This window comes from Leuciscus leuciscus (genome assembly GCF_965113295.1).
Source record: "Leuciscus leuciscus genome assembly, chromosome: 6".
Taxonomy (NCBI): domain Eukaryota; kingdom Metazoa; phylum Chordata; class Actinopteri; order Cypriniformes; family Leuciscidae; genus Leuciscus; species Leuciscus leuciscus.
Genome location: NC_138730.1, coordinates 35307894 through 35329878, shown reverse-complemented (window position 1 = coordinate 35329878; position 21985 = coordinate 35307894). Strand labels below are relative to the sequence as shown.

The 21985-nt window shown below is 41.4% G+C and overlaps 1 protein-coding gene and 1 long non-coding RNA gene across 3 annotated transcripts in view; both read left to right on the top strand.

The window, feature by feature from the left end:
- LOC309501586 overlaps nucleotides 1–21985 on the top strand; it is a 460649-nt gene that overhangs the window by 373107 nt on the left and 65557 nt on the right. The window lies entirely within an intron of this gene.
- The window catches only part of epha4a (eph receptor A4a), a 40908-nt gene that overhangs the window by 11414 nt on the left and 7509 nt on the right, over nucleotides 1–21985 (top strand). For both annotated transcript variants that reach the window (XM_082171794.1, XM_082171795.1), the window contains exons 4-11: nucleotides 9067–9222; nucleotides 13005–13340; nucleotides 14646–14770; nucleotides 15878–16037; nucleotides 16430–16541; nucleotides 18879–18937; nucleotides 21304–21417; nucleotides 21574–21759. In XM_082171794.1, coding sequence (XP_082027920.1) covers nucleotides 9067–9222; nucleotides 13005–13340; nucleotides 14646–14770; nucleotides 15878–16037; nucleotides 16430–16541; nucleotides 18879–18937; nucleotides 21304–21417; nucleotides 21574–21759 — 1248 coding nt within the window. The remainder of the gene's footprint in view (nucleotides 1–9066; nucleotides 9223–13004; nucleotides 13341–14645; nucleotides 14771–15877; nucleotides 16038–16429; nucleotides 16542–18878; nucleotides 18938–21303; nucleotides 21418–21573; nucleotides 21760–21985) is intronic.

The window sequence follows — 21985 nt, the reverse complement described above, 5'->3', positions numbered from 1 at the left end:
AGAATAATTTGGTGTCCTTGAGGAGTAAAAAGTAGCAAAAGTAGCTAAGCTACTAACTTAGCTACATTTTTTTAGCTTGGCGGTGGCTCAAAGTTTTTTTTTAAATAGTTTAGCAACAAGTAACTTTTTCATCAAGTAGCAGTTTAGTGTGACAAAATGATACATTGCTGGCCTTTATATCACATTGAATTGCAAACTAAAGCTAGTGTCAAACACATAAACAGAAAAGCTTAATTAATGAAGTACCTGCATGGCATTTTACTTAAGTTTTTAGCAAAATATTTCATATACTAAGTATTTAATTTAGTAATTAAGTCATCCTAATTGAGATTTATACATAGATTAATTTATGATTTTACAAATATTTTCTAATCAAATCTTATAATTATGAAGTATTTTCCTTAAAATATAATATAATTTTAGATATTTACACATTTCTGTCTTTAATAGCTTCAGTGTTGTTAGCTACTTTTTGTTAGTAGCTTGTTGTATAGCCAACTACTTCTTTTCTTCTCTCTCTTTTTTTAAGTAGCTTGAATGATTTAACTTATGGAATTGATAGTTAGTAAGGAACCAAACTTATGCAGTTTATAATTAGAACACACACACACACACACACGCACGCACGCACGCACGCACGCACGCACACACACACACACACACACACACACACACACACACACACACACACACACACACACACACTCACACTCACACTCACACTCACTCCTCCTGGCCTGTAAATGACCCTTAACAGCATTACAATGTTGCGTGCCTCCTCTAACACATGTGGCTTACTTAAAAAACCTGAGTATGTTTCCCTTAACAGACTCCCAGCGCATTTATGTGTGTGTACACACAGACTTTCGCCATCCAACCACACATGCATTTCTCTTGATTATATTTGCACTACTCAACCTTCAAAAACGAACACACGTGACAGAAAGCAAAGCAGTAATTTGAAAAAGAGACTGTTGCGAAGTGTAATTCACTCATCGTTGCCGTGGTGTTGACACATTTACCCTTTAATATCCCTTGCTGGACATTAATCCGAGAATCCAGAAACTCTTTCTGACCCTTCACCACCTCGTCGGCACACACCTCTGCTCTGAGGCACGAGCTTGTGGCCACACATTCATAGTAACCACAACCCATAACCCTTTGCATGTGCATTCAGTATGTCCAAGGAATTCTTGTGCTGTGTTGAATTTTGGATCACTTGAGAGGGGAAAAAAAATCTAGTCTTAATGTTGCTTATTTTCACTGTAAGTTGTTACTGCTTTCTTTGGCTCTGATTTGATGCACATAATCAAACTGTTAGATTTTATCCGTTCCATTTGAGATTTAAAGAGTCTGCCTGTTTCTCCAGTGCAATGTTCTCTATGTCATGAGCTGTTCTTGGTGTTTTTTAAGGCATAGATTGTGCGCTAAGCGAGAGCGTCCATTCAGCGGGCAGCACAGTGCATTCTCCCTGTCTTTGTGTGGCAGCCTCCCTTTGAAGGCCCTTGGCTAAGAGGAGGTGGGGGACCGAAGCCGACAGCGAGAGCATTAGCATGTGAAAAGCTCCTAGAATCAATAAGGGCCTTTCTCTATCTCTCTTTTTCCCGCTCATTCTCTATCTCTCTCTCTCTCGTGCGCAATATCTCTACCCAGAGGCCACGACCCTCCCTGGCATCTACCAGCACCGAACAGACCTTACCTTCATTTTTTCTGTGTTCACCGTGGTCCTCATGGGGCAACTTTACCGTATGTTCTATCTGGAAATCTGATGCTGTAACTTAAAGACCTTGTGCATTATATGACATGAACTTATGCAGGTTTTAAGTTGACAAATTTAGAATTTTAGTTGAGAAAACAGGAGGTGATCTGTAGGAGACAGTGACTCAAACTTAAATTTTCCACATGAGCATCACAGCTCAGTGTGCAAACCAATAAGCCGTAGCTCATATTCAGGTTTTGAAATGCACATTTCTTAAGGCGTTTGTCTAGGAGAATCTCATTTTTTTTTCACCATGAGCTGTCAAAGCATGTCCCGCCGCTACTGGCTGCAGCCCAGCCCCGAGTAGCCCTTTTGCAGTCTCTGCGGTCTGGCCACTGAACAAAACAAGTGGACGGGACACGACCTGTTCTCAGAAGCATCAGCTCTTCAAGAGAGCACCACTTAGCTAGGGTTCATGCCGAATACACCGCCTCGACCCCTCAGCAGAATTTAATATAGCGGTCCAGAGAGAGCCCACTGCCAAGCCTGCTTGAAGCGAGTGCTATTTGCTAATGATTGTAAGAGTAATCCTGCCTGTGAGATATGTTGAAAGAGACAGACAGGGCTGAGAGGGGTGGTTTATGGGGTGCCAGAAAAGCAATTCCAGGCCAGAGCATTTGCAGTGAGGGGGAAAAATGTTGGCTTTGCAATGAGGGGACAATGATTCTGCGCCCTATGGAGCGAGGCAATTATGACCATGAGTGAGTAGTGGAAAAAGACAAAAAAGAGAAATCGATGAAGAGAGAACAAGGGAGTGAGACACTGTAAGAGAGAGAACCTTCAAGGAGAACGTAAATATTAATTTGATGCTTATAGTGTGGGGTGGGGTGGGGGGTACTTTTACAATAGTTTGGAAGTACCTTTATGCACCATGCTCTTACAGACAAATTCTAAGAAATACCATGGTATTACCACAGGATTTTAGACTTTTAGTATATTAGCTCCATGGTATTTTTGGAAGTACCACTGAGTACCATGTAGCAGCCATATCACCCTGTAGCCCAAGAGTGGTCGCCCACTGAAGCTAAGCGGGGTTGAGCCTGGTCAGTACCTGGACGGCAGACCTCCTGGGAAAACTAGGTTGCTGCTGGAAGAGGTGTTAGTGAGGCCTGTCTGGGTCCTAATGCCCTAGTAAAGTGATGGGGACACTATACCATCAAAGAGCACCATCCGTCTGATGAGACGTTATATCGAGGTCCTGACTCTCTGTGGTCATTAAAAATCCCAGGATGTCCTTCGAAAAAGAGTAGGGGTTTACCCCAGCATCCTGGCCAAATTTTCCCATTGGCCTCTGTCCGTCATGGCCTCCTAATCATCCTCATATATACTGATTGGCTTCATCACTCTCTCTCCACCAATAAGCTGGTGTGTGGTGGGCATTCTGGCACAATATGGCTGCTGTCGCATCCTGGTGGATGCTGCATATTGGTGGTGGTTGAGGATAATTCCCCCTTTCATATGTAAAGCTATTTGCGTACGCAGAAAAGCACTATATAAATGTAATGAATTATTATTATTACTATGTAAATTCAATGGACATAAATTTCAATACCATAATATATTTTAAAGTACCACAGTAGTATATGATACCATCACTGTAAAATAATATCGCCAAAGTACTTTTTTTTGCAGTAAACAGTGTTGTAATTGTTAATTAAAACTAAAATAAAATATTAGATAAACAAACTTGAAAATTAGAAATGTTGCCATGTCTGATAACCGAAACTGTTTAAGTTAAAGTACTAAAGTTATTACAATTATAAAAAAATTTTTTTTTAAATAATGCAAATGACAGGCGCACATAAAAAAATTACTTTAATTACTAAAACGATTCTAAAATATTCTCCAAGATACATAATGCAATGCTTAAAAAGTCAAAAATTTGCATAAAGTAGTAACCCTATATATCAAGACTTTCTGACAAAAAAATGTGGTTTCCACCAGTTCGCAAATCTCACTTCTGAAAGTTCAAAATTGCACATTCTTATTTGACTATAATTTGTAGATAGTCAAATATAGTTAGATTTGTAGATATCTAACCCTACAAGTTTTTAGCCACATGAGAGTGCATAATATTGATTGAATTTGCATCTTTCGGGTGAACCTCCCCTCCGCATGCACACACATTGCAAGGCAGCTCCTCCTTGTTTGCTATGCAGGAATTGTTAGGAATGTGAGATGTTTGGCCCCCTGCCTCTCTCAGCTGCCCGCTCCCCTCAGAGGACAGTAGACAAGACAATGAGCTGCATTTCAGAGAGACTACACCTCCATATCCCTGCTGCTGCACCGTCCCTGCCCCCACAGCAGACTGAGAGGAGAAAAGAGTGTTTTCTTGTCACCTGCCTGAGCCAACCCTTCATCAAGAACTTCCTGAAATGCCGTGCGTGTGTGTGTAGTGTAGGTGGAGTTCCTGTCTATCAGATCTGAACCTCTAGCTGGGATCTTGATATGATTCAGAAAGACCTACCCTGGAGTTGTTGTCTACGCTGCTTTGCCCCCTTCTTTCTTTTCCTTCAACGCGTTGCGTAGCTCCTTATATAAAATACAGCAACACACACACACTTCTGTACAGCAGATGGCCACGTAATAATTTACCTCAGAGCGGAGCTCTCGCACATAAAGGTTAACACACGTCATTTGTGTGCATTCGCCTCTAGCTGTGCCACCGTACCTTACTTTGGTAAGACCTTGGGACTGTCTTTAGAAAAGTTTCAGGAAACTTTTGACAGGTTCAGGGGGGATCAGAGAGCGAGAGAGGGCAGGAGAAGGGTACGAAGAAGCAGAGGCAGACAGAAGAGCGATAAATAAAACCTAGGTGAATATATATATAGATTAAAGCCAGTAGGGTTTGACGCAGCTTGGCCCCTCGCTGACAAACAAGCTTCTCAGGGGTTAGAGCCACATCAATCACAGCATCATCCTGCACACGCACAGTACAGCGATGAGGAATGTTTGCATGCAGTGAGAGGATCAAGGCATCAGTCACTGCAGATGTAATTAATAAGCAGAAGAAGGTGGGAACCGATCAATGAGGGAATTGGTGTGTTCATGCTGGAGGGCAGAGATGATAATCATCTCTCTTTTTCATGTCTGGTTTTCGCTGTATTTCTTTTTCTGTTCATTCAGATGGTGCATCAGATAAGAGTGAAAGCAGTGTTTGAAAAGTAAAAAAAAAAGTATAACTTAGGGAATTTTGGTCAGGTATAAACGAGTGGTCAACCGAGTAGTGACTGGTGTGGTGGTAATGTTTAATAATATAATTTAGTAAACATATAGTAATGACAAATAAGTGTGTAAATACTAAATAGAAGATAATATAGATATTATTTAACTATATATTTAACAGGCAGTATGTGTGTGTGTATATATTTATATTGCAAATAACATAAGCCTGTTAAGTGACAAAAGGGGCAAGGAACTGCATTAAAGACCATGAACTAGATAAATGTCATAAAATGACTCTGATTTTCCAACTTGAACCTGGCAACTCATGAGATAATGTGAGTGAGTGTGCGTATGTGATGTGGATTAGCCGCTGTTGATCCTTCTGAGCAGCGGCTTCAGAGATAAGCCAGCATCATAAAAGTGTCATAAATATGTTAGCCATTAGCTCAGGTCTTGACTTCACTTTCTCTGCCTTCAGGAAGTCTCTCTCTCTCTCTCTCTCTCTCTCTCTCTCTCTCTCTCTCTCATGCAAAGAATGATGGAAAATAAATGTTTCAAAATGTACAAAATCCTTCAAGACTGACACGTAAACTGCAATTTTTATTTATCATTTTTTTTTGCGTAACTTTGTTGTTTTTATAATTGTTATGACTTTTTATTTTTTCATTTTTTTATTACTCCGAGGTGCAGGATGTGGTGGAGAAAAAAAGGGCAAAAACAGAGAGAGATAGAGACAGAGAGAGTCACACTTCACTTGTGTTAGAAATATAACCTGGCAGAGTTAAGTCAGTTTTGAATTTCCGAGAGGACACACACACTCTGAAGACCACCCAGTGCTGAAGCTCCATTCACTCTCATTTTCCTGTCCCCCTCTCTCGTTTTTTTTCTTTCCACTTCTCCTCACATTACTATTTATTTTTCCTGCAGTTTTACCTCTTTGTCCACTATTTATTTATTTGCGATCATCTGAATAGAAACCACCAATGTCTTTATTGACACAAGTATCAGACCTCTTTACGTGTCTAACCGAACGTCCTCAGATTACATGCATCTAATTGAAGTATTTTGTTCCGTTTGGAAAATCTTTCAATACTCATAAACCGCCACACATACCTTGCAGAATTCCATGATTCATTCGCTTCCCAACACAATGCCCTATCCGCTTTTGTCCTCAACTCCACCCTGCGTTTTGTCTTTCTATGGAAGACAACAGGTGACTGTTTTAAGGTCTAAAGACTATAGAAAGCATTCAGTCTGAGATGGTGTCTTCATTGAGATGGACATTGTCCCTGCAGTGGACGGCAGGACGAGAGCGCTGACCCTGAATATTAGGGCATGGGCTGGTAATTACGACCCTATTATGTCAAAGGCAGTAAGCTCATCTCTTCAATCGTCCACCAGAGTGGACAATGAGACTGTGATTGTCCTGCTATTGTCCAGCCCATTGGTCATAGGCTTCATGGAGAGAGAGTGGAAAGGTCAGACCTGTAGGGGGGACAAGAGTTGTGTGTGGAATGGAAACCAGGATCTGTTAGGGGTCTCATGAGGGATCTAGGATGGAGGACTTAGGAAGGGAGAGGACAGCTGGTCATCCTCTGTAAGGGTCTGGGACTGAGAAAACACTCAGGCTCTTAAGCAGGTGGAGGGTGTTAGATATCCTAAGTGCTTGAGAAAAGTGCTACAAGTCAATGAGTGCATTCGCTTATAAACAAGACCGAAGCTCCTGCACTCGAGGTCTTCTGGTCTCTCAATCACACCCCATACCGTGGTGTTAAGCTTCCCAAGAATCCTCTTCAATTAACTCTGTCCTTCAGCTGGTGTTAAGATGAACCAAAGCTGATCAGATGAAGACTCTAGCTCTAATTCCCATCCTTCCCCTCCAACGCACGGCAACAAAGCCCTCCGTCCAGTGGAGGTCGCGACCTAGGTCTGCATCTCTTCTCCCTGAGCTCGTCCTATCTTTCTATCCCTCCACCCCCTACTGTTGTTTTATGGACCCTGTTTAGAAGATGACAAAACTGTTTTAATCTCCTCTCAGAAGATGTACGTTAACTCTCTCATCTGATCAAACTTGCTGTTGCGGCTGATTGCGAGTGATTGGCCCCTGGGTAGTCTGTGATGGAGAGAGAGATAAAACGGAGAAATGGAGGAGAGTGGAAGGTGGTGATTCCCGAGGGCGAGCACTAATGCAGCCCCGGGGTTCCTGACACTTATGTGAGATTAAAAGAATTGGCCAGCAAAGAGAGAAAATAAGAGAGAATGAGGCAGAGAGTGATGAGGGACACTTGTTTGAAGTACTGTTGGTCTTGACCTCCTGCATCTTGTCAATCAAAAGCAGAGAACTTTTCTGTCCTCACTTGAAGCGGAAATACTATGTGATGCAACAATATCAGAGCAATCAGTATGTTTTTCACATTTAGGGCCAGATTTACTAACAGCTTGCGCCAGTGCAGACCTTAAGAGGAGAGTATTTCAATGTATCATGCAAGGTGATTTACTAAGGTTTTCGCTAGTCAATTTACTGGTATTTGTGCCATTATTTAACGTTCCCAAAAAAGCATGTCTTAACCCATTTTGCGCCTGTGTTGTTAGTAGAACCCTCTGCACCTGATTATCAGCTGCTCTGCTTGTTTTCGACCCAACACTAATTTGTGCTGTTCTTGGTAGATTGCGTTGGTCACTATGGAAATGATCCGGCTGCTTCGTTAATTTGCGCGTCGTCAGTAGATCACACAGAGAACTTTCCACTCCCATCAGCACTTTTATGGAATTGCGCTCTCACGCTGATTTGCCCTGTTTTGTAAATCTGGCCCTTAATATACAGTTATACTTGCACTAGTGATATTTCACTGTGGGCGGGGCTACATGGCTGGTTGGAAGCCTTGTAAAGGGTAGTCACACTAGATTTTAAACAATGTAACAAATTTAGGAAACAGGAAGATGTCACGTTCATGATATTGGTACTGGTTCGGGTTTTGTTTTGTTTTGTTTTACTTTACTTTTTTGGTTTCTAATATTGATGCAAAACCACCAAAATGAGTTTACCCATGTTTGATTTTCACCCAAGAGGCCAATCATTGATGTTTATATCCCCTGTTGGTCTGACATATTATATGCATTGCCAACCTGCAGGTCAGAGTTCACCAAGCACAAACTTTTGTACCCAGTGAAAGGCAAATAATATTCACATTTGTTCGCATTCATATGAATGTAAGTGAATGGCACACAAAGCCCAGTCTGACTTGCCCATCCTCTCGACACACGAAAGCTTGTTTGTCCTATTTGCCATATAAAAGCTTTGTGTTTCTTTCCCATAATGCTTTGCTAAGAGCATGTATGATTATCGCTAAAGGCATTATATTATGATTTGTGATATTCTGTACAGAGCGTTTACTTTGATAGGGCCTTTTAGGGAAACACATCTGCACACTATCTACAGATCAATAAACTCTTAGATAAATGTCATAAGTAGTGCGGCTTTATTCTTGTTCATATGCTATCTGTACTTCTGCGGGTATCGATGGCTTTGTAGAAGGGAAAAAAAAGTCAATAAAAGACCTCAAAGCATTCCTTTGTCTCTGTCACCATAAATAGGAAATTATGCTGTGTGTTTGTGTGTGTGTGTGTGTGTGTGTGGCATATTAGGAGCAACAGAAAAAAAAAAGAAGGAAATAGAAAGGCAGACAAACAAAGGAAGAAAATAATAAAGCTGGAGGGAGATGGACGAGAAATAAAAGAAAGCGGACAAACTTGAAAAAGAGAGATTGAAAGAGAAAACAGAGCTAGGAACAAATGCTGAGAGTGAGCGAGAGTGTGTGTGTGAGAGAGAGAGAGAGAGAGAGAGGGCTTGGCTTGGGTGTTAGGATTAATGACAGTGCATTCCTCTGGTATCACTTCCTCTCTTCATTAGAGTGTCATAAAGCCGTGCACTGCTGTCTGTCATTCAGACATTCCACACCACTCCCTTACAGTGTCTTTCACAGGTCTGACATAAACATACACAGACAGAGTGTCTTTATGATTGCTGGAGGTTAAAGACTACGGTTTTTTATCACAAAACTATGAGCTACTATAGCAGGGTATGTTGAATAGTTTATGATCATTAACGTCTCAAATTTCTCCCTCTTTCTTTCTCTTTGCAGCCTGCAAGATCGGTTACTACAGAGCGCTGGCTACAGACGACAGCTGCTTCAAGTGTCCCCTGCACAGTTACTCTGTGAGAGAGGGATCCACTTCCTGTGCCTGTGACAAAGGCTTTTTCAGGTCCGAGACGGACCCTGCCTCTATGCCCTGCACACGTAAGTGCATTTACTTTGATTTGGGTTCACACTGACTCCATGAATTAATATGCACATCGTGCATCACTTCTGTCTTTCAGGCTTGCATTCATTGCCAATTGTAGTCCGATTTACACTACTTTTCAAAAAGTTTGGGGTTGGTAAGATTTTTAAATGTTTTTGGAAGAAGTTTCTTTGACTCTTATGCATTATTTGAACAAAAATGCAGCGAAAACAACTGACTTACACGAATTATAAATAACTGGTTCCTATTTTAATATATTAGCATTTATTATTTAATATATTGCAACATGTAATGAAAATAAACAGCGTTTATTTGAAATAGAAATCTTTTGTAACTTTATACATTTTCATATTTACTTTCATTTTTGATTATTGATTTACTATCAATTTACTACTTAATCAATTTAGGGCATCCTTGCTGAATACAAATATTAATTTATTTCCACCCAAAAAAAAAAAAAAAATGTATACATACTAACCCCAAACTTCTGAACGGTAGTCTCTAGACATGGTGGACAAATCCGAGAAATATTTGGTTCTGTTATTCTGGCTTCGCAAAGATAAGACAATTTCAACAAGTAATTTATTTTAATCTGAATAATTTTGAATTTTTAAAACATGAAAACATGCTAAATTTGAGTTAGTTTGAAATACCTAGTAGAAAGTTTAAAAGTTTTAAAGACACTCCATTTCATAATTAATCACATTTTAATGTCACAGGGTCATTTTACATTTCAGTTAGATGGTCTCTTCCGGTCTAAGTGTGCTGTTCTTGGTCAGGATAAAATGTAACATGAACCAGATTATGCTTGTAGTCAAAAGTCTAAAAACACAGACGTAAACAAACCGCCCTGGACATGAGCAATCATTAGACCAGGTCAGGGTTTTTGAACTGAGGAAGCACATATCACTCAGGAGCCAGCACCGCCTGGACATGTATCATACTGCAGCTGTTCACTTCACACACCATTGGAGCTGTTTTCCTAAAGGCTGCTTACCAAAGTTAAGGACAAAAAAAAAAAGTGCTTGACAGTGACAAATTATTGGACGTTTAATTGCAGCAGATGTTATTTTGCGTCTTTTATTCCTGCATTGTCTTATCAAAAAGTTTCGTGACAGACTGAAAATGTGTGTAGCAGTGAGTTGGGAGGAGCCCTGTCATGATGAGTAAAGATAGATATGTGTGTCAGACCCTGAGGTGAGTCATAGACTTGATAACAGTGTTCTGCTTGTTAAATAGAGACCATCACAGTTGACATGGCACAGCTTTGAGCCAAGACGACAGGGTTAATCATAAAAAAAATACCGAACACACGTCAAATCGTTTATGACACGCTCTTTCTCACATACGAATCACTCTTGTTTTTGCAGACACACACGCTTAGGCTGGGGTGATCTAAAAAGCGTTATGTAATACATATATTAAAGATCTGTGGGAAAGGGGCAGAGAGGCACCCAGGCCAGATGTGTTCATGGTGTCAGATTTAATAGGTTTTCTAGATCTGAATGATCAGGGGTGGCAGGTTGGGGGGGAAGGGCTCTCATGCACCTATCGGGCGTCCATTTTACGTATCGGATTGTCTTTCTCGCTTCTATCTCCTTTCTCTAGCCTCTCTCTAATTGGAGCTCTCTTTCATATCACCGTCTGTCGTTCACCCAGAAGCAGCCGTCACATACTCAACAGCCAATGCACTAAAAGGCGCATTCAAAAAACTAGATAAAAAGGCGCTAGGTAGCAAGGGAGGGAATAAAGCGAAATGCGAGACAGACAGCAAAGAGGTGCGAGAGAAACGACCCCATTACGCTTGCCGAGCTGAGCCTCTCTCTCACCTTATCGTATTAAAATGCAGCGAAGCCAGTCGGCTTAATCAGCTCCTGTCAATCACGGAGCGTGTGGCACCGAGGCACCGTGGGAGCGCGCTCGGTTCACCCCAGTCTGCCGGGTGGGTACACCAGCCACATACTTAATACAGGTTAAACAGAGTTTAAAGACCATTTACACTTAAAGCTCAGCCAGGAGGAATTCAATCTAATCCAGACCTGTGTCAGATATGTGTTTGAAGTGTTTAACTGATTTGGAGGATATGGAGATATTTGAAAATGGCTTTTGCCATATGGGGAGATCTCGAGGAGGGATAATGAGACACATCCTGTTTGAATGTTTGTCCTCTTACTCACTTCTCTGAGTTTAATGTTGAATGTGTGGTACGCGAGACCACCCACAGGAATGAAAAATCTCAAATGAGATCTTTTAAAGAGTGAGGGGAGTTATTCTTTCTTTCTAGTTAAAGTAGTCTTGTCTATCCCAGCTAAATATGCCAACTTTGGCTTAACCAGTGGTGCGAGTTGGAGGCGGGACTGCCTGCTTGTCCGGTCAGTGGAAGATGAGGAGACACACTTTAACTTTAATATTTCAATTGTTTTTCCTTGAGAGCCATGAAATTAAAATGAGACCCTATATTTAATGCCATTCCACCTTATTTTTAACAACAGGCAAGTGCAGCCATTTGTAATTCTAATGTACAAGGCTTTGGGTGTCATCCACTACCAGTTATTTTAGTTGTACAAAAAAAGTCTGTTAAGCTGCTTGAAATTGCAAACTGGTATCTGTTATCTATTATTATTATCGTAATAATAAACATACTGGTTTATAGCGTGAATAGTTTGACAATTTACTGCACTTTATTATTCTTTTAATTATTTACCTATTGCGGCTAATGAATTGGAAGTCTCACAGATTTACAGAAATTTGCTTACTTCCAGGTTGAAAAATAAGGTGGTTATCTCTTTTTGGATTTTGTCATGTTAATGAAGACCTTAACAATCTCAAATCCTCTGGAGTTTCAAATGAGAACTCAACAGTGTCTCAAACGTTGCTCAAAGTTGTCAAGCTACCGAAGTCTTGAAATTTAAATCTGAACTCAAACATATCTCATCCAGTTTTCTCTTAACGAAATTATAATTTTTAAAAGCTCTATAATGTATGTTGACAATTGTCACACTTCTTTCTGTTTATTTCTCTTCAGGAATTTTAGGAGAAACCTCTAATACTTGAATATACATACCTGAGGACTCAATTGAGCAATAAAAGAGCAACTCCTGAGCAATAAAAAGTTCCTCCGAGTAGATTTTATGAGAATGTCAACCTGAGACTGCTGATTTAGAGAACCATATTTATGACAAGAACGTCATTGCTTTACTGTACCAGAGATGGCAGCGAGGGCGACCAAATTAGCATTTATGAGATCCCTATCAGCAAGTTGCTCAGTTATGGAGATGTAATCATTCTCTCTCTCTCTCTCTCTCTCTCTCTCTCTCTCTCTCTCTCTCTCTCTCTCTCTCTCTCTCTCTCTCTCTCTCTCTCTCTCTCTCTCTCTCTCGGGTTTAGAGTATTTCCTTTTTGCGCAGCTTGCACTGCGTCGCCTGTGGTGCTGGTTTGTCATAAATGTAATTATCTTTAAATTCAGCAGTGCCTGGTTTACGAAAACACCACAGAGAAAAACAGCGCCTATACACACAAGCACACAAACAGACTTGTATCCGTCATAGCCTGTAACATCATCTGCCTGCAGTGGCAATAAAAAGGTGTGTGTGTGCGGGTGTGTATTTGCTTTCCATTGAAGATTCCCTTGCCAAAGGTATATTTTGAGATCAATTCTTGCCACAGTCATAATCCTGTTTTGTTTGTTCCAAAACTTTCAAACATCACTGCAAATCATGTGCATATTTTGTCATAGAATCTCTTAACTGTTTATTTTTCCAAAATTGTCTTTTCATAGAGCCCCCATCTGCTCCTCAGCACCTTATTTCCAATGTGAATGAGACCTCCGTGAATCTGGAGTGGACGACTCCAGCATCCTCCGGTGGCAGGCAGGACCTTGCTTATAATGTCATTTGCAAGCGGTGTAGCTCGGACGGCCAACGCTGTCAGCCCTGCGGCAACGGCATCCATTTTTCCCCTCAGCAGCTGGGCCTACGCACCACTCGGGTGTCCATAAATGACCTGCAAGCTCACACTAACTACACCTTTGAGATATGGGCCGTCAATGGGGTCTCCAAGCAGAGTCCTGGACCGGAACAGGCGGTGTCTGTGACGGTTACCACTAACCAAGCGGGTAAGTGTGTGGTTTCTGTTTTATGTTAAATTTTTTTTGTTAAATATGATATTCCCACTATTATGATTTCATTAAATACCAGGATGATGTCGTCATGTGATCTGGTCACAAGCTAATGTGTTGAATTTGTCACCACAGTCTAACACTGAACATAGTCATCAATTCCGTAATCAGCTTCTCGTCTGTGAAAGTGCTCTGTCTTATATCACCACAGAGAAATTTCTAATTACTTATTGCCTGTGTCTGTCAGAATGGATTTTTATGGCATTAAACCGCGTGTCGGGTCAAATTGCGCATATGTGCATATGTTGGCTGTTCACATTTGTTTGCGTTGAGTGGACTGTTAACTTTTACAAGGTGTTTAATTTCGTGTTCTTGAGAAAGCGTGAGACAGGAAGTGCCTTTTTGTCTGGCTTTTGGGATTGTGTGTGTAGGGCCCCCAGGAGTGGGGTCTTCCAAGTGTCTTTCTCACCATCATTGTCTTGGTGAACTCTGATTGTAATAGCCATGACACCTGTACAGAACACTCTTCAAACAGTCCTTCACTCTTGACCGTCTGTTCTTAGCTTTTATGACCCCGTATATCGGGGTTCTGAGCAGATATTGCCCTACAGCACTGAAGCCAGATCTGCTTTTCTCTACTGGTGCTTGCTAAGGGCTATATCAGTATTACCCTAGTAACCATATAACATTTCTCTTGCACCCACTGAGAACTGTATAGCAGCATGTTTTCCTGATTTTCGACAGGAAATGTAAAAATCAAGTTAATAGAAGATACATATTAAACATGGATCTGTTTCTGATTATAATTTTCATCTGTGCTGAGAAACTAGGCCAGAATCGTCTCAGGATCTGGCTTAAATTCCCCTTTGGCAACTGTAGAGTGTCATTGATAAAACCCTAAAGATTACAGATAAGCATGTGCTCCCTAGATGACTACATCAATGGACCTTCTGTAGTAGCAAAGTGGAATTATGAGAGGAGGAAAAGAATCAGAAGCACTCGCCCGATTCTCAGAGTGGATCCGTAATGATGATGATATAATGGGTGCATCACTTTGGTGATTCAACCTTTTTCTGGGAGTTGCAAAGTTGTAATCACTACAGTGTCAGATGCTAACCTGCGTAGCTTCCTGCGTTTAGTTGTTTTTCTGGTTTTCTCAGTTTAACAGCATAAGTATCTCCAATCTCATACCTTTTCATTGGTCTATGGCACTATTATGTTTATGTTTCTCTGAAACAGCTTGGTGGTCGGTGTTCCTAGCAACACTAAGCTTTTTCTCTTTGTGATTTTCTCTTATTCCAGCTCCCTCTCCAGTTACCACCATCCAGGCCAAGGACATCACTAGACACGCTGTGTCTTTGGCATGGCAACAACCCGAGAGACCCAACGGAGTCATTCTTGAGTACGAGGTCAAGTACTATGAGAAGGTGAGATTATTCATGTGAAAGTAGTTTCCAAAATTTAGCCCTGATGAGATCTTCCTTGTTGAAAAGACTAGCATATGTGGTCAACAGCATATGTTGTGTTCTGGATGTTGGTGTACAGCCCAATGAGGCTTCATGACCAGAAATCTTGATCAACCAGCTTCACCAGAAAAAAACAATGCTGGTTGATTTTGCAATCCATGGTGGTTTAAGATGGTCTTTTTGGCTGGTTGCTCATCTTGACAGCATGAGATTAGGGATGTACTTTTGGAAATGTAGTTCAGGATTAGGCCTTGTGACATTACATGTCAGGGACAACAAATGGGAAATATGCTGCTTTGAAAGCACAGTTTAAAGTGTAGCAATCAACGTGAAGCCTTCATTTAAGTCCTTTACATGAGCAGTATGATGTCAGGTACTGTACATCAAAACCAGAGAGCTGCATTTTAGTTCAAGACCAGACCAGACTCACTCACACTTGCAGCAGGAGTCTGGTGAACCGGCAGGTCAGAACAGCATGTGGTGGATAGACAGATCTAGGGTGGAGCATGTGGGCCGTTGGGATAGAGAGAGGATAACAGTGTTCTCCTCTCTCTGCTCCTGCTGTGTCTTCCTCTGGCTGACTGATTACAGATTGCAGCAGTGGTCAGATTCCTTTCCCTTACACGCTGATGTTTTCCATTGCAAACACACTCTGACACACACATAAGACTAAGACACAAAGGTTATTGTTTCGTGATCCAACAATTATAAGCCAAACATTAGGGGACATTGAACAAAAAATAATTAAACTTAGTTCCTTTGCTTGTTTTGGTTCAAACTCGACATTGTTTAAGTGGTTTGGATGTAGTGATGAAATGGGGGAATTTTGAACAAGCAAATTCAGGTTACACCCAAGGGAGCGAGTGAAAACAAAGATGGCAGCCTTGTTTTTGTACAACAAGGCTGCGGTTTTCCCTACAAAAGCCTGGCTGTAGTTTCTGTATCAGACCTTAGACAAATCCCTCTCCCGTTTTGTTTTATCAGGGTTTGATTCCAAATAAAACAATCCTAATGACCAATCCAACAAGTTGGTTCAACTGTTGTTTCCTTTTTCTCTCATCCAATCAGGATCAAAATGAGCGCAGCTATCGCATAATGAAGACCACATCCCGAAGTGCCGAGATCAAAGGCCTGAGCCCGCTCACCTCCTATGTATTTCATGTGCGTGCCCGTACTGCCGCTGGCTACGGAGACTTCAGTGCCCCCTTCGAATTCATGACCAACTCAGGTAGGTTTCCATGTGCGTGTTACCGAGCCGACAATAGCAAGTCTTTGTTTCCACAATTAGAGACTCGTGTTGAATTTTAGGGTGGATCACCCATTCATCCGGAAACTATTTCTCTAAAGTAACATAATTATAGCCTATGTGTATGTTTTCCTTTTCTTTACGATAGTTTCTTTGTTTGCTCACTACAAAGTCACTGGTATTTTTAAAAGCACTTTAAAGCAAACTCTGTAATGACTGGAATGTTTTCGAGCTTTGATACTAGGTTGTTTCAGCAACTTAAAAGAAAAAAGATGTGTTCCTCCCTGATGAAACTAGGCTAACAAATTCAATCTGACACTTTAAATGAGAATTATACATTTGAGATGAACTTTAATATTGTTTTTTTCTCTTAGTTCCCTCTCCCATCATCGGAGATGGTGCTAACTCCACCGTGCTGTTGGTGTCTGTGATTGGCAGCGTGATTCTGTTACTCATCTTCATCGGAGTCTTCATCATCAGCCGCAGGTAAGCCACCCGTCCCAACTGGGTGTCAGTCGTCTCACAGATACTCTCTGAAACAGGAAGCATTCCTCCATTTCTCCCCGTCCCTGTGGGCGTCTCCGTCACCTCTCCCTCACCCTGTCTGTCATCCTGAATCAGACTTTCTATCTGTTGTTCTCCTGCTGTCTTCCCCTCTCTCTACCTGTCCATCAGTCTGGTTCTCATGGCTCTTCCACCTTCTCTTTCCCGCATTTTCGCTCTTTTTTTTTTCCCTGTGGTGTAGCTAGTGGTATTGTGACAGGCCTTTGGCAGCTCTGCCTGATTAGTCTCCGCTGTGCTGCTACGGGTCTATGTGCCATGTGTGTCGGAATCCGTAGGGAACACGTACCATTCCCAAGAGAGCTGAGACGCACGGCAGGACGGCATATGTGCGTCTGTGTACCGTACTCAATCAGAGCAACTGTCATACTCCCACGGGCGAAATGTCATGTTTGCTTTACCTTAATCAAACAACTTTTTCTTGCCAAACTCTCAGCCAGCTACGCTCTTACTCCATCACGGTTATCATCAGCTACGTTTCCCTTTCTGAAGGCCTCCTCCTTTTGTGTCCGATCTGAGTTTCCCAAGACCGAGGTTAGAGTGTCTATTCTTGCAGTGGTTGACATCGTATCATTATCAGCCGAGATAATTATCTTCGCATCCTCAAAGTACCCGAAAGAGAGCCATCACCCTCATTCAGGGTGAAACTAACAATTTGAGATAATGAATGGGGCTTTTGTTTTGGCCAAGCAGCCATTAAGCACTTCCTCAGTGGAGCCCATCAGTGGGAGATAAGCCTACACCTCACGAGTAGCTCTCACCTTTGGCCTGCTCCTCTCTACCTCGAGGGGAAACCAACCGCTCGATCGTGGAGGCGAAGAAGGGGGGTTACAGCTCCGTACAAAGCTGTGAGGTTTATTGCTTCTGTACTTGGATAGCTCACCTGATAATCTCCTTGTTCCTAAAATAAACGTGTACTGGCTGCTTGCGCTGATGGCAGGGCCTCCTCCAACGAAGCCATGGCCCCCTGCAGGCAAAGCTATTTCTAGCTTCTGCGGAGCACTCATGCGTTAAAGCCTGGCCCTTTCCTCCTGTTCTACCTGTGGATATGCCCCTCTCCCTCCCTCTAACCTTTTCTTCCTTCAGTAGCCCCAAACCTTGGGATTCTTTGTCAGCGCCAGAACGCACTAGAAAAACAATAACAGCAGTTTTGCATTCCTGAATGTGCCCCCCTTTCTATATACAGGCAGGTGACCCCATCCCCAGCAGGGAGTCTGGGATTTTGGCAATGTCCTGGGCGGGGTTGTTATCTGTTCCATTGCCTCTGTTCTGCCCCCTGCTCCCATGTAGAGGGGTCAGCGGTTGACCCTAAGGGGTCAGCAGGTGATTGGGTGAAATGGTAACTTTGAAGGTGGCACATTCTAGATCCTTTATGTCATTGTGGACAGGCTGAGAGTGATGTTTTAGAAGAGGGGGTGGGATGGTTTAAATGGAATTTTGTTGCCATTTTGGCCACTTGATGAGTTTGTGTTTACTCATCTGTCATTCTCTCTACCTCATTGCTGTTTGCTCTTTATCTGTCAATCTCTAAATGATTTTTAGATGAGAGGCCAGTGGAGTTGGTTCGTGAACAGACCTTCTTTCTGCTTTGATGATGTAGTCTCTCCCGCTCACTCTGTGTAGCCTCATTGGCTTTACAAATTTTTACAGCCCCACTTTTATGGAAAAGGTTTGAGGTTATTCAAAAGTTTCACCTACTACATTGACTGGCCCACCATGTCTCACACATATGCCAGTTAGTCCGTGTGTAATTTTTGAACAAATGTTTCAGGTGATTTCTCTGAGAATTTTTCTTTTATTTCTTAGAAGCGATTGTTTCATATATCAGGAGAATTAGAGAGCTCGGTTATGTTTCTTGTTATAAATCTCCGATTTTTATCCTAAAGTGCCTTAGTATCTGAAAATCTCAGATATATTCCCATTAAAGTGTCTAATAACCTATATACAGAACCACTGTTTTTTTATTATTTGTTTTAATAATAACTAAAACATTCATCACCAACCTCTGAAGGTCAACAGCCCGCTTTAGGGGGTGTTGTAAAAATAATAAAGAGTCAAATAATTTATGCAAATATATTAAGTTAATTTACCTCGCTGACTTTCACATTGCACACTTCTGCTATCTAAAAAAATCTGAGCACAGTTTCTGACATTGTTCAATCTCAAAGAATGAATTCCTGTTTGAAAGAAACCAATGAGATTTGTGATTGTTTTTTTCTTCTTCTGTGGATTAAAATCTCTCTCATCTCTGTATGTTAACAGGAGAAGCAAATACAGCAAAGCCAAACAGGATTCTGATGAGGAGAGACATTTACATCCAGGTAATGCAGTGGCCCCATAAACGAACACAAACATTAAGCGTAGCGTCAGTTCTGGCAGGTCACGTTGGTCAAGCTCGCATCAGCTGATCCACGTCTACCTATAGGAATACGACGCCTATCACTATACATATATAAGCTCCTTCAGTATTATCAGCATCTATCGCGTTTCTCAGGAGCTAATTAAATGGCGAAATTCAGCAGGCAAACCGCATTATTTCACAAGGAATCGGGAATTTAGCAAGAGGAATTCATTCCCCACAAGGATTTCACCTCATTCATTGAAGTTCGTGAACACGAGATTCGCCACATTGATCATAAGTTGCCTGATTTGGAAATGACCTCTGTCTGCATTGCTGCTCGCATCGCTGCATTATTGACACAGGACTCGATGTGATTCACTCTCCATTCATCTCTGAAAGTCTTCACGAAGCTAAGCTATCAGGTTATTGGCAACATGCTTGTTGCTAATGCTATCCGTGTTGCTTGAGCTTATCAAGTCGTTTTCATTCAAAAGCTCTAGCTAGGCTTATGCGATCATATTGGCTATGTGCGTTACTTATCTGTTGTCATTGGCAACTGCTCGCATTGCACATGCTGAGCTTTTAGCACTGTGCAGCACAGATTCAAGCAGCTTGCGGTGATAGTTAGGAAATAACTATTTATGGTGCAAATGGAATAATTTCTTCTGAATCATTTCACAGCTCTAAAAAGACATAGTTAACAGTCACTATTCAGTTGAGTCAGTTCTTAAAACTATAGTGTATTGGGAATATGCTTGCTCTAAAGGCTATCTGTTGTTATTGAAACATGTTTGTGCTTAAGGCTATCTGGTTGCTATTGGAAACCTGCTCAGATTTTTTTAAAGGTTTAAACTTTAAACTTTAAACTTTTTAAAGGTTTAAACCAAAAAATAAATAAATAAATAAATTGAGAACCACTGCTCTAAATGCTGTTAGGCTAGTTGCTATTGGAAACATGGTTGTTTTAAAGTTATTTAGCCCAGTCGTTATTTGGAACATGGCTGTGTTTTAGGCCTATATCTGGTGTCATTGTTACATGCTGTGCAGCTTATCCAGGTATCAGCAAAATGCTTGTCATTGTTTCAGCAACATTGCTATCAGTACTGTACTGGTTGCTAATGCAAATGTTATCGAATATACTGTATACTCATTACTTGGGCTTCTAGTATTATTAAGCATACTGTACTAAGCGACATGCTGTGGTAATCAAAGCATTGTTTTAGCCTTATCTGGTTGCATAGAATAAAGAATGAGCTTTTTTTTTTTTTTTTATCAGATTATTGCACATGCTGTGTTAAAGTTAGCACATGCTTGTGGCTTAATCTTATCTAGATTATTGGTAACATACTGTGCAAATACACATTAGGTATGTTCACCGCAGAGGTCTTTCATTCAACACTAACAACATCATTGCTTGATGATCCCGTGAATGAGTGTGGAATCATGGGAGTCATCTTCACCTCCACAACAATGGAATTCAGTATGACGGGAGCAGAAATAATTTTCATGAATGAGGATGCACACTGTACTTCATTGCTTAGCTGCGCACTGCATATGACCCAGAGCATGCTTCCCCGACCGGACTACACTAGCTTTAATACTAGTTTGATGGTTATATAACATGCTTGTTGTATCAGATTTTGTTGCCACTAGTCTGAGCTATTGCTGGGTTTATGCTTCCCCTGCCAAACTACACTAGTTTTGGCAATAGTTCTGTGATTATACAACATGCTTGTTGTAGGCTATCAGTTTTGTTGCTGCTAGTCAGAGCTAATGCTGTAGGGTGCATTTCTCAGGAGCTAATTGCCCTCCTCCTCTCGTCAGTCAGGATTTGGCATTCTGATTACCCCCTGAATCAGACTAAAATTATCTAATTATGTTGTACATTAAAATTAATTAATGATATCTGCTATACATTCATGTTGGTTCTGTTCTGTTTACCCTAATGGGGGTTATTGCTGCTCTCCCTGCTCTTATACATGCTGGGCTGCATGGATGCGCAGGGAGTTCTTGCCCAGAACAGAACCATTCCGCCAATCCTAACTGTATGCTAATTGTCAATCATATTTGACGATAGTGGTCCTGACAGAAATACACATTATCAAAGATGTATATGTATCAAATAAGTAAAAAAAAAAAGAAAAAAGAAAAAAAGTTGTATAGGAGAAGAGAAGGTTTGTATGTTTGTATGTTCTCTGTGTGGTGGAGGACAGACAGAAGCCAACAAGAGGAGGAAAATAGAAAACAGATGTTGTATATTTATCATGTTGTCTGTCTGCCAGCTATTCTCCCCTCCTCTTCTCTCAACCTCCTAACATGTAGGCACCTCTATTCGTTTCTCCACAGGGGTCCGGATCTATGTGGACCCCTTCACCTACGAGGACCCCAACCAAGCAGTCCGTGAATTCGCTAAAGAAATTGACGCCTCCTGCATCAAGATTGAAAAGGTCATCGGCATTGGTGAGCAAACGACCTGCTGTTTTCCTTTCCGTGTGTCTCAGACTGAGTGTAGCTAGACTGTTAAAGTGAAATGTTAGCCCACCGTTCCAGAGATATCTCATGGGTCATTATGTACCGCTTACATTTTTGATTCAAGCCTGGTTTTTCCGTTTAAAGGAGAATTCGGGGAGGTGTGCAGTGGCCGTCTCAAAATGCCTGGAAAGCGTGAGATCTGTGTGGCCATAAAAACCCTCAAAGCAGGATACACTGACAAGCAAAGGCGGGACTTTCTGAGTGAGGCCAGCATCATGGGCCAGTTTGACCACCCCAACATCATCCGACTGGAGGGAGTCGTCACTAAATGTGAGTCCTTTGAGTGTTTCAAATGTGAACAAGCTACTCATTTACTTTGACCACATCCTTTCAGACAGATTTGTTCTGGTTTTGCATATCTTTTGCAAATCGTGACCTTGTTGATTCAAGCTGTGCTTCACTGCCTACAGCCATCTTTCATGAAAAGTCTTTTTACAAAGTGATGCATGATGATTTTTGTAGTGTTGTGCAACAGAAATATCTATATCTTCTAACG